This window comes from Zeus faber (genome assembly GCF_960531495.2).
Source record: "Zeus faber genome assembly, chromosome: 1".
NCBI lineage: Eukaryota > Metazoa > Chordata > Actinopteri > Zeiformes > Zeidae > Zeus > Zeus faber.
Window position 1 is genome coordinate 2545029 of NC_137193.1, and position 13218 is coordinate 2558246.

Below are 13218 nucleotides of genomic sequence, written 5' to 3' on the forward strand. Positions count from 1 at the left end.
CCATTGCATCTAGGACAGAGTTAGTTGCAAGTGGAGTTCAACAATGAAATGAAGGCAATGAAACTCTTTATTCATTCTTTAATCATCAACAACTGCTGCAATAACTCCGTCTTGTGACGAGCTGTGGGACGAGCAGAACACCGTTTTTATTATATACAACCACCACCAACCCCCTTTCTGGAGAACTATTTATCATGTTTGGGTCTATAAACAACTCATCACTACTCCAAGAGGGAGAATCACCACAGGTGAGACAAATAAACACAGAAACAAACAAACATGTCCATGGAAAAACATAAAAATAGAACCAAACACCAACATGTACATGGAAAAACAAACATAGAAACAAACATGTACATGGAAAAACATGTATTCGACAAAACATGATTACTTAAGTAGACGAAAACCTGAACAGAAGTTCAGCACGTGGCCTCTTCCTGTCAAAGCTCTGGAAGTTAATGAGGGAGAAAAGGAGAGGGATGTCACCAGGAAACCAGGAGAGGGTTCGGGGGCCTTTTTCGAGGCAGAGTGTGTGAGTGTGTTCACCATTGAGTGCACGGGTCTTGTCCCAATTAGTTCTGGTGTATGGGGTCAGAACTTTATTGTAACACCTCCAAGCAGCGTAAATGGCCACACAACTCCCCCCCCCCCCCCCCCCCCCCCCAGCCCGCAGAGAAGCCGGGAGCCTGCGGAGCAAGGCCATGTATAACCTTGAGGTGCACAAACCAGTCCCAGAGAGCACAAAGTGACCCTGCACCTCTGAGGCGCACACATACAACCCATTCCCATGTGCAGGCATGATGAGACACACCTGCAAGTGCAGAACCCGAGCTGCGGGCACCAGGCATGGATTACAGGCCCGGAGCTGGGCCCCACGGCTGACAGACCGACACCTCGCTAGGACCCGCAAGTAGCCAAATGCGCATGGTGCGGGGCACCCCAACATCAGCCCAACTGGGGTGAGCAGAGCCCCACCATCGCCCGCATACAGCCCAGTATGCGGCGCCTCAATGACCGCCGGCACCCGGGGCACTCGCCACAGAGGAGCTGCAAAGCGGGAGTAAGGCCTCCCGCACCGCAAGCCACATACACGATGGCAAGCAGCCACGAGGGGCCCTGGAAAGCACCCTGCGGGGCTCTCGGCAGCCCTGTCAGGTCGCAGCAGGCCGGAAACCACCGGACACTGGGGGCCAGCCACCAGGACCCAAACACAGCAGGCAGGGTGTCGTCTCCCGGCCAACCACACCCCAACACCAATCTACCAGTACCTGACCAACCCCAGAAACCAGTGCAGAATGTATGCTGATTGTATGCAGGGTTAAAATTGCAGGGCATGGGGGTGTGAGTCCTCCAAGCAAGTCGAACGTGAATCACTCGACCCCTCCTGCCCCGCAGACCCTGGTCTGGGGGAGTGTTGCTTGGAGTTTGATTTGTGTGGGTGTGTATGTGTTCGAGGCTAATATGAGTGGTAATAATTCAGGGCAGTTGTGAAGTACGCAAAGGCAGGAGCGTGACGGGCGAGATCACAGTCGCCGGCCACATCCCCACCCACATAGCTCACACCCCACCCATCCCGCAAACCCTAGGCTTATTGTGTGGTGTATGTCCTGAGTCCAGTGGCTGATTTCAACAAAAACAACTCCAAATAAGCATAAAAGACTCTTCTTCACCTTTTTAATATGTACTCTTCTTCAGGCCATATATAGTACATGCATACATACATACATACATATAATTACAGAGATTGATATATTACTCTTTTTAGTATAAAGTCCAGTTAAAGGGAGTGTTCACAACACATTAGGTGTTTTAAGTCTTTGTAGGGGACGAGGGACCTTCATCCTCTTTCATGTTGCTTTTTGGATGTCACTCCCCTCACCCCCAACAGGGCGGTGGGCAGGGCTTCATACATGAAGGACTACATCTCGGTCCAATCACAGCACGGCATAGTTGTAGGCCTCTCCGTATCCCGCCTCCCGCAGGTACTTCTCAATGTCCATGGGCTCGGGAGCTCTGAGAACCGTCCGGCCGTCGGCTGTTTTTACCCCCGATCGAAGCCTCCGGATGAGCTGGGCCACGGGGGGGCGCTGCCCCACGCTCCACTGACCGCAGGACCTGATGATGGAATACCTGGAGGGAGGGAGGCGCAACGACCATCACTATTACTATGGGGATGGTAGCTCAGGCGGTAGAGCTGGTGGTCTAGTGATCTAAAGGTTGCTGGTTCGATCCCGGGCTCCTCCTGCTAGCATGCTGTAGTGTCCTTGAGCAAGACACTTAACCCCTAATTGCTCCTGATGGCTGCGTCCGTCGGTGTTTGAAAAATTGTAAGTCGCTTTGGATAAAAGCGTCTGCTAAATGTAATGTAATGTAACTATTACAATAAGACGATTTTGATGTTATTGAATTTAACGGTGTTAGTGGAGCATTGTGTCGTGCAGGAGTTCCCACCTTTTCATCTCACTTCATGCATTTATAAGCGCTCGGTGGCCACTTTTGTCTGAATGGGTTCTATCTTCATGGTTTTAAAGGCGTATAATGCATTAGAACACATACTGTAAGTCATGGATTTTGTTCCAATATATCTTCTCAAGCCTTTAGGAACCCCCCTGCGATTTCTGGCGACCCTCTGTCAGGGTCGTGCTCCCTTCAGATACTTGAGTCCGGGCGCCATTTTACATGTTTTCCTCATGGATCAAGGCGACGCATCAGATTTTCCCCCCCTCAGTAAGAACCTCCTTCCCCGTATGGTTGGCACAAAACCCCTGCGCTAGACATTTTTTGGCCTGATCTGACTCCATTCCATCAACTATCTCCTACGACCTCAACAGCTTGTTTTCTGACTGAGGCAGAAAAACTGAAAAACATCAAACTGCCCGGGTCGTGTTGTTTCACAGTGTGTGTGTTCGTAGACCCATTGGACCCCCAAACCTACGTGCACGAGCACTGAAAGTGTTTTTCATAAATGGTCCCTTAAGGTCCTGCTTCCTTTAGCCGCCCTTCCCTTTTGAGACCTGGAAGATGGGACAGTCAGGGACAGGGGCGACGCCAGGAAGGGTCTAAGAGGACTTTTGTTTTTCAGTAGTGAGGTCAAATCAAAGAAGAAAAATCCAAAACAAACACGCGGAACCACCGAGAACTTGTCAAAGCCTAACCCCTGGTGGGTGGATGCAACCTTTCATGGTTGAAGGTCGTTAGCCAGGGGTGTGGTCACTGGCCAGGTAGGAACGTGTCCCGCCGCCGCCTCGAGCACTCTTCCCTTCCACAGAATTCCAGGGACAGGAATCACCTTTCCCTACTTACAGTGCATTGGAGCAGGTGTGGGGCCTCTTCAAGGACCGCCCCCTCTGGAGGTGCTGGAGCAGAGCGCTGGCCTGGACCTGGGGGAAGGGAGGCTCCCCTGGAGGCAAGAGGAGCACACCGCAGGTGAGGTGGAGTACCACAGCACTTCAGAGCTGAGTGAATTAGGGAGGAGAAGCGTGTGGTTCCTCTGGCTTCCTCCAGGGGGCTCCTTCTTCCTGATTGCTCCTTTTTAAAACACTTTCTTTTCCCCTTTTATTATTATTTTGTAGCCGGCGTCACAAGATGTATGTGTTAGAATTCACATTTAGTGGGAAGGGAAACAGATTGAGGATGAAAAACATTATTTTTAAACTGACATCACAGGTCAAAGATGATATAGAAATGAAAGCTTGATACTTTCTTTGATAAAAACGAACCCTACAAATAGGTTGAGATTGTTTTTCTATTTATTCTATTTCCCAGTGCACGGACGTCACATCATAATAAATCCAGATACGCCATTGCTTTAAAAGTTTGAGTTATATCAAAAACATTCAGTATTTTGCAAAACATATATATTTTTTTCATCATGAGCAATTATTCAAATGGAAGAATTAAGGACGAGAAGATTTGAAGGTTAAAATAATAATAGTTAAAAAACCTACCTAGCGTCACCATTTCATAGAGCAGGACGCCCAGCGACCACCTGGAGAGAAAGAGGAAAGTGATGAATTTAAAGGAAGAATAAATCAATAAAGAATAAATCAAATCAATAAAAAATATATAAAATCAAAAAAGAATAAATCAATAAAGAATAAATCAAATCAATAAAAAATATATAAAATCAATAAAGAATAAATCAATAAAGAGAAAATGTGTTTTGACGTCTTGAATTCTCTCTGTGACGCTGATGTTGGATTGATTTCATGCTTTGAATCCTCAGAACAATTCATCTCCAGAAACAATAAAACCTCTAATTCTGTTTCGCAACTACTGTCACGTGTTGCAGCTGATCATGAACGAGTCGGTGGAGTTAGGTAATAAAACTTAGATGAAGTAAACTCTGATGATACTCTGTTCAATCATCAGTATCCAGTGACTGGTGTAAAAGCACTGAGTACTTCAGTAGTAGAAGTAACAGAAAAATACTCAAAGTACATAAATACAAAGATAAAATAAAACATTTACTCAATTCCAGCTGCACGAGCAACATGAGTTCAAGGCCAAAGTAATTCAGCTTTACAATAATGTTATCTGTAATTAAAGTAATCCATTATAGTCTGGCCTGACAGTAAAGTAATCGATTCCACTAAAGTCATGCATTACGGGTAAAGTCATGCATGACAGTAAAGTAATCAGTTACAGTAAATTCATCTGTTACAGTAAAGTAATCATCACAGTAAAGTAATATGTTACAGTAAAGTCATGCATTACAGTAAAGTAATATGTAACAGTAAAGTCATCAGTTACAGTAAAGTCATGCATTACAGTAAAGTAATCGTTACAGTAAAGTAATCCATTACAGTAAAGTTATCTATTCCATTAAAGTCATGTATTACAATAAAGTCATGCATGACAGTAAAATAATCTGTTACAGTAAAGTAATCCATCACAGTAAAGTCATCTCTTACGGTAAAGTAATCTGTTACAGTAAAGTCATGCATTACAGTAAAGTAATCGTTAGATTCAAGATTCAAGATTTTTTATTTGTCACATACATATACATACTTTCATACATATATGCAGTGAAATGTAATGTAATGTTACAGTAAAGTAATCCGTTACAGTAATCTATTCCATTAAAGTCATGTATTACAGTAAAGTCATGCATCACAGTAAAGTCATCTCTTACAGTAAAGTCATCAGTTTCAGTTACAGTAATGTTGTTCGAGGGGGCGGGGCTAGAACACTCACACATCACTGCTGTGATTGACAGCTCTGCCGGCCAGTACCTCGGGGGCGTGCCACTTCCTGGTCTCCGGCGACAGGGGCCGCCTCCCCCGGCGGTAGGCGGGGCCTAAGCCCCACAGCTTGGCCGTCAGGTCTCCACCAATCAGGACGCTGCGAGCCGCCACGTTGCCATGGATACAGCCCCGCCCATGCAGGTACTCCTGGAGGTTGCAATTAGAGGGAATGTTTACACTGTGACATCGTTTAATGGAGTTTGATAAGACACAATGATAATATTATTAATATTATATTCATATCATTTTGAGAAAGTGTTGTTTTTGCTACTCTACCCAAAAATAAAATAATCAGGACACAAATCAGGAACATTTTTCACTATATCATATGTTTAATTATTATATATTGTTATAATATATGACCAATACCACAAATAAATCAGATATAATCCTCTAAATGACATTGATTTATCCCAGACATGACGGAGAGAATAAACTCAGTCTGCGAAAGGACCTAATAAATATTTTTAGTTTGTCTTTGATTTGTTTCTGTTTTTTTTCTTTTACTCAAGATGAATATAGAAAATAAAAGTAAATATTAAATCAGTTATAATTATAATATATATATATATATATATATATATATATATATAAATAGTGATAGAATTCCTTCACCAACCAGAGCTGAAGCCACTTGTTCCGCCATGAGGAAGATTCTCTTCTCCGTCAGTTCACACAGAGCCTGTCCCGCAGGGTGGTGCTGGAGGGGGCAGGGACCAGATTACTTCCTGTCTCGGCACCAGATTACTTCCTGCCTCAGTACCAGATTACTTCCTGCCTCGGTACCAGATTACCTGTCTGCACCTCCAAAGGAAGCCCAGCAGGTCGCGCTGTTCCAGCTCCTCCACCACCATGGTCAGGGGCGTCGTCATGGAAACGACCCCCAACAGTGCAGGCAGGAAGGGATGCGAACCCAGAGCCCACAGGAAGGAAGTGAAGCCCAGGAAGTCCCGCCTCTCAGCGCTGCTGGCCGCCTCTAGAGGGCAGTAAAGAGCGCACAGTGAGTTATGGGATATAATCAACGCTTTTATTTTGGTAAAAACTGGTGTTACATTGAAGCGTAAATCCATCACATGCCGACGCTAAAAGTCGCTGAATTCCATCCGCAACTTTTTTTTATTTGTATCTATATCAACAGTTTACTGACCACAATTGGTGGCGGACCCCGCCACCGACAATGTCAAACAGAGGGGGGAGGAACACATGTAGAAGGATAATACATTGAATGGCTGTTAGAGTGAAATGAAGTGCTGAGTGAAAGGGAAGATACCTCATTATATATATATATATATATATATATATATATATATATATATATATATATATATATATATATATATATCTATATCCCATCCTACCTGTGAGCACCCGCAGCACTACGCCCTGGCCGTCCAGCTGCGCCCGGTACAGCGCTTGCGCGTCGGGTTCGATGGCCAGGGTCCGTGTCAGGGCGGAGACCTGGCTGAAGGCCCCGCGCTGCCACTCGGCGGGGGGCGGCGGAGTGGGCCGGAGGTTCCGTGACGGGTGCTTGATCGTCATGGGAACCACCTCGTGTTCCAGAATGTTGAACTCTCCGGGGGCTGTTTGAGGAAAGACAGAACGATGAAGAGCTCAACTCGTCGTTTTTCTCGGTGCGTTTCTAGGTGCGACACTGTAAGTAAAGCCGTCTCACACACTGTGCATTTTGTCAGGTTTTCGGCTCCTACAAATCAGCTCTTTGTGCTACATGGTAAGGCTAACATGAGGCCGTAGAAAAAGGAAGTAAGGTAGGAAGTAAGAAATGGGCTGTAAGAGACTAGAAACAGGAAGTCCGGGGCTGAAAAAAGGGAAGTAAGGGACTAGATAAAGGAAGTAGGAGAATAGAAACAGGAAGTCTGAGACTGGAAACTGGAAACACAGGACTAGAAACAGGAAGTAGGGGATAAGAAACAGGGCAAGAGAGACTAGAAGGAAGTCAGAGACTGGAAGCAAGCAACTAGAAAAAGGAAGTAGCAGACTAAGTGTCTAGAAACAGGAGTAAATGTTCAGAAACAGGAAGCAACAAACTGGAAACAGGAAGTATTAGACTAGAAACTGAAAGTAACAGACTAGAAACAGGAAGTAGCAGACTTGAGACAGGACAAAGGAGACTATAAACAGGAAGTAACAGACTAGAAACAGGAAGTGGCAGACTAGAAACAGGAAGTAGTAGACTAGAAACAGGAAGTAACAGACTATAAACAGCTAGTAAGAGACTACAAACAGGACAAAGGAGACTGGAAACAGGAAGTAACAACTAGAACCAGGAAGTAACAGACTGGAAACAGAAATGAGTAGACTGGAAACAGGAAGTAGGAGACTGGAAACAGGAATTGGGAGATTACAAACATCTCCTCCACCCTGCTCACCATCAACGCCATGCAGGCGGTGGGCGGAGCGCTGGTAGCCTGGGTTCTGGTCTTGGTTCTGCAGGTTCTGGTTCTGCACCCAGCGCGGGGCCGTGGTTCTGGCCCGACGGCGCTCGGGACAGAAGCGGAGCAGAAGGATGGCAAGAAGGATGGCGAGAAAGGAGATGAAGAGGAGAGAGGGAATGATAAACACCTCCTGCTCATGGACCCTGATCACTGGGGGAGGATGGAAAATAATAATAATAATAATAATAATTATTATTATTATTAGTAGTAGTATTATTATTATTAATAATAATAATAATAATAATAATATTATTGTTAATAAAAAATAATAATAATAATAATAATAATTATAATAATAATATTGTTAATAATAAAAAAAAAAATAATAATAATACATTTACATAATAAAAATAACAATATATTATTATAATATGTTATTATTATTATTATTATTATTATTATTATTATCATTATTATTATTAATAAGAATAATAATTAATAATAATAATTATCATGTTATATTTTATTTCTATAGCACGTTTAATATATGAAATGCAGACCAACATGCTTTACATTTAAATAAGGATACAAGGAAAACAAAACCCATTAAAACATCATAAATATATCTTTATATATTTATGCTATTTGTATACAATAAATATAGATATACAATATGATAAAGAGGAAACAAGGAGACCATGAGAGGACCGGTGGAAGGGGACAAAACATGCAATTAAGGGAGAAAGGAGAGGGATGGTAGAACGGAGGAGTAGACTCACCACACAGTGTCTCTCCTGGTTCACAAGCATCAGCCGACGAGTTGGAAGACATTCTGAGAAAAGGAGGTGAAGAACATCAGAACGTAAGAAGGAGAGGAACGACAGAACAAGAAGAAACACAGAACATCAGAATGAGGGGAACCAGAAGAATGAGAGAACATGAAACAGTGGAACGTCATTAGAAGGAAAATAACACAGAAAATGGCAATGAGAAGAGCGATAGAACATCAGAACCAGAAGAACGACAGAACATAAAAACGACAGAACATAATCAGAACCATAGGAATTATGGAATCCAAAGTGAGTAGAATCCAGTTGAGACCAGTTAAAATCAATAACAGTTATATTCCTCCAAGAGAATCAATAACAGATCGAATCAATAACAGATATATCACTCCAAGAGAATCAATAACAGATATATTCTTACAAGAGAATCAATAACAGATATATGACTCCAAGAGAATCAATAACAGATATATTCCTCCAAGAGAATCAATAACAGATATATTCTTCCAAGAGAATCAATAACAGATATATTCTTCCAAGAGAATCAATAACAGATATATTCTTCCAAGAGAATCAATAACAGATATATTCTTCCAAGAGAATCAATAACAGATATATTGCTCCAAGAGAATCAATAACAGATATATTCCTCCAAGAGAATCAATAACAGATATATTCTTCCAAGAGAATCAATAACAGATATATTGCTCCAAGAGAATCAATAACAGATATATTCTTCCAAGAGAATCAATAACAGATATATTCTTCCAAGAGAATCAATAACAGATATATTGCTCCAAGAGAATCAATAACAGATATATTGCTCCAAGAGAATCAATAACAGATATATTGCTCCAAGAGAATCAATAACAGATATATTCCTCCAAGAGAATCAATAACAGATATATTCTTCCAAGAGAATCAATAACAGATATATTGCTCCAAGAGAATCAATAACAGATATATTCCTCCAAGAGAATCAATAACAGATATATTACTCCAAGAGAATCATCATCTCATCTACAACAGACTTTAGATCTGCAGCATTTTCTTTACAGCCAGTGCTGCTCCGTGTATACTGCAGTGGATAGATGCTACATGCTACGAGGGGAGCCCCAGCTTTCACCCCCAGGTGATGACGCCACTGTTCTGGCCCAGCATCGCACAGGCCCCATCAGTGCACGGGCCCCATCAGTGCATGGGCCCCATCAGTGCACGGGCCCCATCAGTGCACGGGCCCCATCAGTGCTCACTCCCACACATTTAGACCAGTCGGTCCCGCTTGAAACTATGAACGCGCTCAGAATGTCAAAAATGGCCTCAGCAGCTGAACGCGTCGGTAAAGATTTGCAAAACAGGAAGTGTTCTTTAACTCTCCATTGTTTTCATACCTTACATGGACAAGCAGGTTTGACAGATTTGTGACGTCTGTGGATTCATCCGGTTGGAGGGCATAAAAAACACTCTCTGGTGCGCTAATTATAAGCTATTGTGACACATTCTCTGCCATCTGGTCAGTCCTGCGTTTGACTGAGTTATCACACAATGAGTGAACGAGTCGGGCGAACCGATAGGACGCTTCCGCTGCCTTTGCGTTCTCGGTGCCCATACGTGACGTTTCGGTGACTTTCTTCTTGCCCTGATGCCCTGATTACCAAAAACTTCAAGTGGCTTGGACGTGTCCTGTTGGTGTTTTTTCTGGAGGTGGCGGTGCAGTTTGCATGGCTTAAGAGCTTCGTTTGATAAAATCTCGGAACGCACCACACACAGCGGTAACAGTTCGTCTTCCAAAGAAATCCCAATGATAAATATTCAGCTTCACTTTCTCTGAACCTTTCTTTGTTGTTTGACAGGCTGGACTGTCCCGACTGTTTGATGTCCCGCTGACTTTGTTTGTGGATGATCTACCAATGGTTTCTTTCCTTTTCAGTGCCTGATGCTGCTCCATTTTGATTATCACCGCAAGTTCAAAATGCACAGGTGTACGTCGATCGCGGTCCAGCTTGGATGTTGGACGCTGCTCATGACATGAGCGTCATGACAACACCGCACAGCCCCTACACGACCTGCTGCTCAGCATCATGACAACACCGCACAGCCCCTACACGACCTGCTGCTCAGCGTCATGACAACACTGCACAGCCCCTACACGACCCGCTGCTCAGCGTCATGACAACACCGCACAGCCCCTACACAACCTGCTGCTCAGCGTCATGACAACACCGCACAGCCCCTACACAACCTGCTGCTCAGCGTCATGACAACACTGCACAGCCCCTACACGACCCGCTGCTCAGCGTCATGACAACACCGCACAGCCCCTACGCGACCTGCTGCTCAGCGTCATGACAACACCGCACAGCCCCTACACGACCTGCTGCTCAACGTCATGACAACACCGCACAGCCCCTACACAACCTGCTGCTCAGCACCATGACAACACCGCACAGCCCCTACACAACCTGCTGCTCAGCACCATGACAACACCGCACAGCCCCTACACGACCTGCTGCTCAGCGTCATGACAACACCGCACAGCCCCTACACGACCTGCTGCTCAGCGTCATGACAACACCGCACAGCCCCTACACGACCTGCTGCTCAGCGTCATGACTACACCGCACAGCCCCTACACGACCTGCTGCTCAGCGTCATGACAACACCGCACAGCCCCTACACGACCTGCTGCTCAGCGTCATGACAACACCGCACAGCCCCTACACGACCTGCTGCTCAGCGTCATGACAACACCGCACAGCCCCTACACGACCTGCTGCTCAGCGTCATGACTACACCGCACAGCCCCTACACGACCTGCTGCTCAGCGTCATGACAACACCGCACAGCCCCTACACGACCTGCTGCTCAGCGTCATGACTACACCGCACAGCCCCTACACGACCTGCTGCTCAGCGTCATGACAACACCGCACAGCCCCTACACGACCTGCTGCTCAGCGTCATGACAACACCGCACAGCCCCTACACGACCTGCTGCTCAGCGTCATGACAACACCGCACAGCCCCTACACGACCTGCTGCTCAGCGTCATGACAACGCTGCACGGCCCCTACACGACCTGCTGCTCACACAACACAGTGCGTTCAGCCAGAGGCTCCTTCCTGCAGCGCAGCAACAGCTACGATGACTCCGCCCTGTTCCAGGAGAGGAAACTCCTCCTCTGATGCCCAAGCACAAGACACATGTTGACCTTACATTTAACTTCTACTTTAGCGCTTTACCTTTCACTCAGTTTAATTCTATCTTATTCCATTCATTTATATTATTATTTTTTATATCTGTCTGCATCTTTTTGCTGAGGGTTTCCATGATTTAATTGGCAAAGGGTGCATACATGTATATGGTGCCACCTGCATACTAGGACGCAGAGTTTTTTTTAAAGCAAGTGAAAGATCATTGGTGAAAATAGAAAAAAGCAACGGGCCAAGCCACCTTCCTGGTGGAACTCCACACTCCACACGTGTGGGATCTGAAAAGCTTCCGTTGATGTAAGCTCTGCGTGTTCTACCCGCCAGATAACTTTCCATCCATGACGAGGGAGACAGAGCGAAAGCACAACACAAGGAATGACTGGAGCTTCTCTCCAGGTTTGGGGACAAACATTACGCAGATAGATATATAGAGATGTAGATGTAGATATATAGATAAAGATATATAGAGATATATGGATGTATAGATGTAGATATAGAGATAGACAGTGTATAGTGATATATAGCTAGATAAACATTCTGTGTTCAGAAAGATATATATATAGAAAATATATAGATATATGTACATATAGATGTAGATAAAGAGACGTATAAAGTGATATAGATACTGTATACGGACAGAGATATAGATGTAGATCTACTGTATAGAGATATATAGAGATAGAAATTATATGGAGATATATAGATACTGTATACAGATAGATGTATAGAGTTATAGATATGTAGAGGTATATGGATACATACAGTGCTGCTTGAAAGTTTGTGAACCCCCCCAGAAAAACATAAAAATAACTTTATTAAACATACATCCAAATCCTAATTTGTAAAGAACACCTTCCAAACAATGGACACACACACAAAAAGAGATATCCGATCCAGAGTACGAATCTTCTTTCTCTGAAGCCGTTCCTTTGTAATTTTGCTGGAATATTTTGGGTCATTGTCTTGTTGCATAATCCATTTTCGTCCCAGCTTCAACTCCCTGATTGATGGCAGGAGATTCTGATCAAGAATTTGTTGATACGCCTGAGAATACATGGTTCCTTGGGTAATATGGAGTCGTCCAGGTTCAGAAGCAGAAAAGCAGTCCCAGACCTTCACATCTCCACCCCCATGCTTCACTGTTGGGTGGAGGTTGTTTTCTCCATATGCAGTGTTGGCTTTTCTCCAAACACGGTGGTTTTAATTGTGACCAAATAATTCCATTTTGGACTCGTCTGTCCAGAGATCTCTGGACCTCTGGCTTGTCCAAGTGCTCTCTGGCCAAGTTGAAACGGGCAGAGCAGAGGCTTCCTTCTCGCAACCCCCCCATGAACATCAGGGCTTTTCAGTTTTCCTCTGATTGTAGACGCATTCACATTTGTCCCAGATGCTACCAGAGAGGTCTGAACCTCTCTACAGGTGATGTGTGGGTTGGCCTTTACCTGATTTATTATTCTTCTGGTGCTTCTGGGTGATAGTTTTGATGGGCGTCCACTTCTAGACGTCGTTGCTGTCATGTCGAAGGCTCCATTTGTAAATGATTTGTCTTACAGTGGATGGATGGAGCTGCAATCTTTTGGAGA

General features: G+C 44.4%; 1 protein-coding gene across 1 annotated transcript in view; it reads right to left on the reverse strand.

Annotated features, from left to right (window-relative positions):
• Nucleotides 1-1701: 1701 nt before the first annotated feature.
• LOC307242805 (tyrosine-protein kinase STYK1-like) overlaps nt 1702-13218 on the reverse strand; it is a 13026-nt gene continuing 1509 nt past the window's right edge. The window contains exons 2-10 of the mRNA XM_080017387.1: nt 8419-8471; nt 7634-7849; nt 6605-6826; nt 6041-6222; nt 5866-5946; nt 5197-5393; nt 3948-3988; nt 3304-3400; nt 1702-2130 (exon numbers count right to left, since the gene is read on the reverse strand). Of these exons, the coding sequence (XP_079873513.1) occupies nt 1935-2130; nt 3304-3400; nt 3948-3988; nt 5197-5393; nt 5866-5946; nt 6041-6222; nt 6605-6826; nt 7634-7849; nt 8419-8470 (1284 nt within the window). The 5' untranslated portion in view covers nt 8471 and the 3' untranslated portion in view covers nt 1702-1934. The remainder of the gene's footprint in view (nt 2131-3303; nt 3401-3947; nt 3989-5196; nt 5394-5865; nt 5947-6040; nt 6223-6604; nt 6827-7633; nt 7850-8418; nt 8472-13218) is intronic.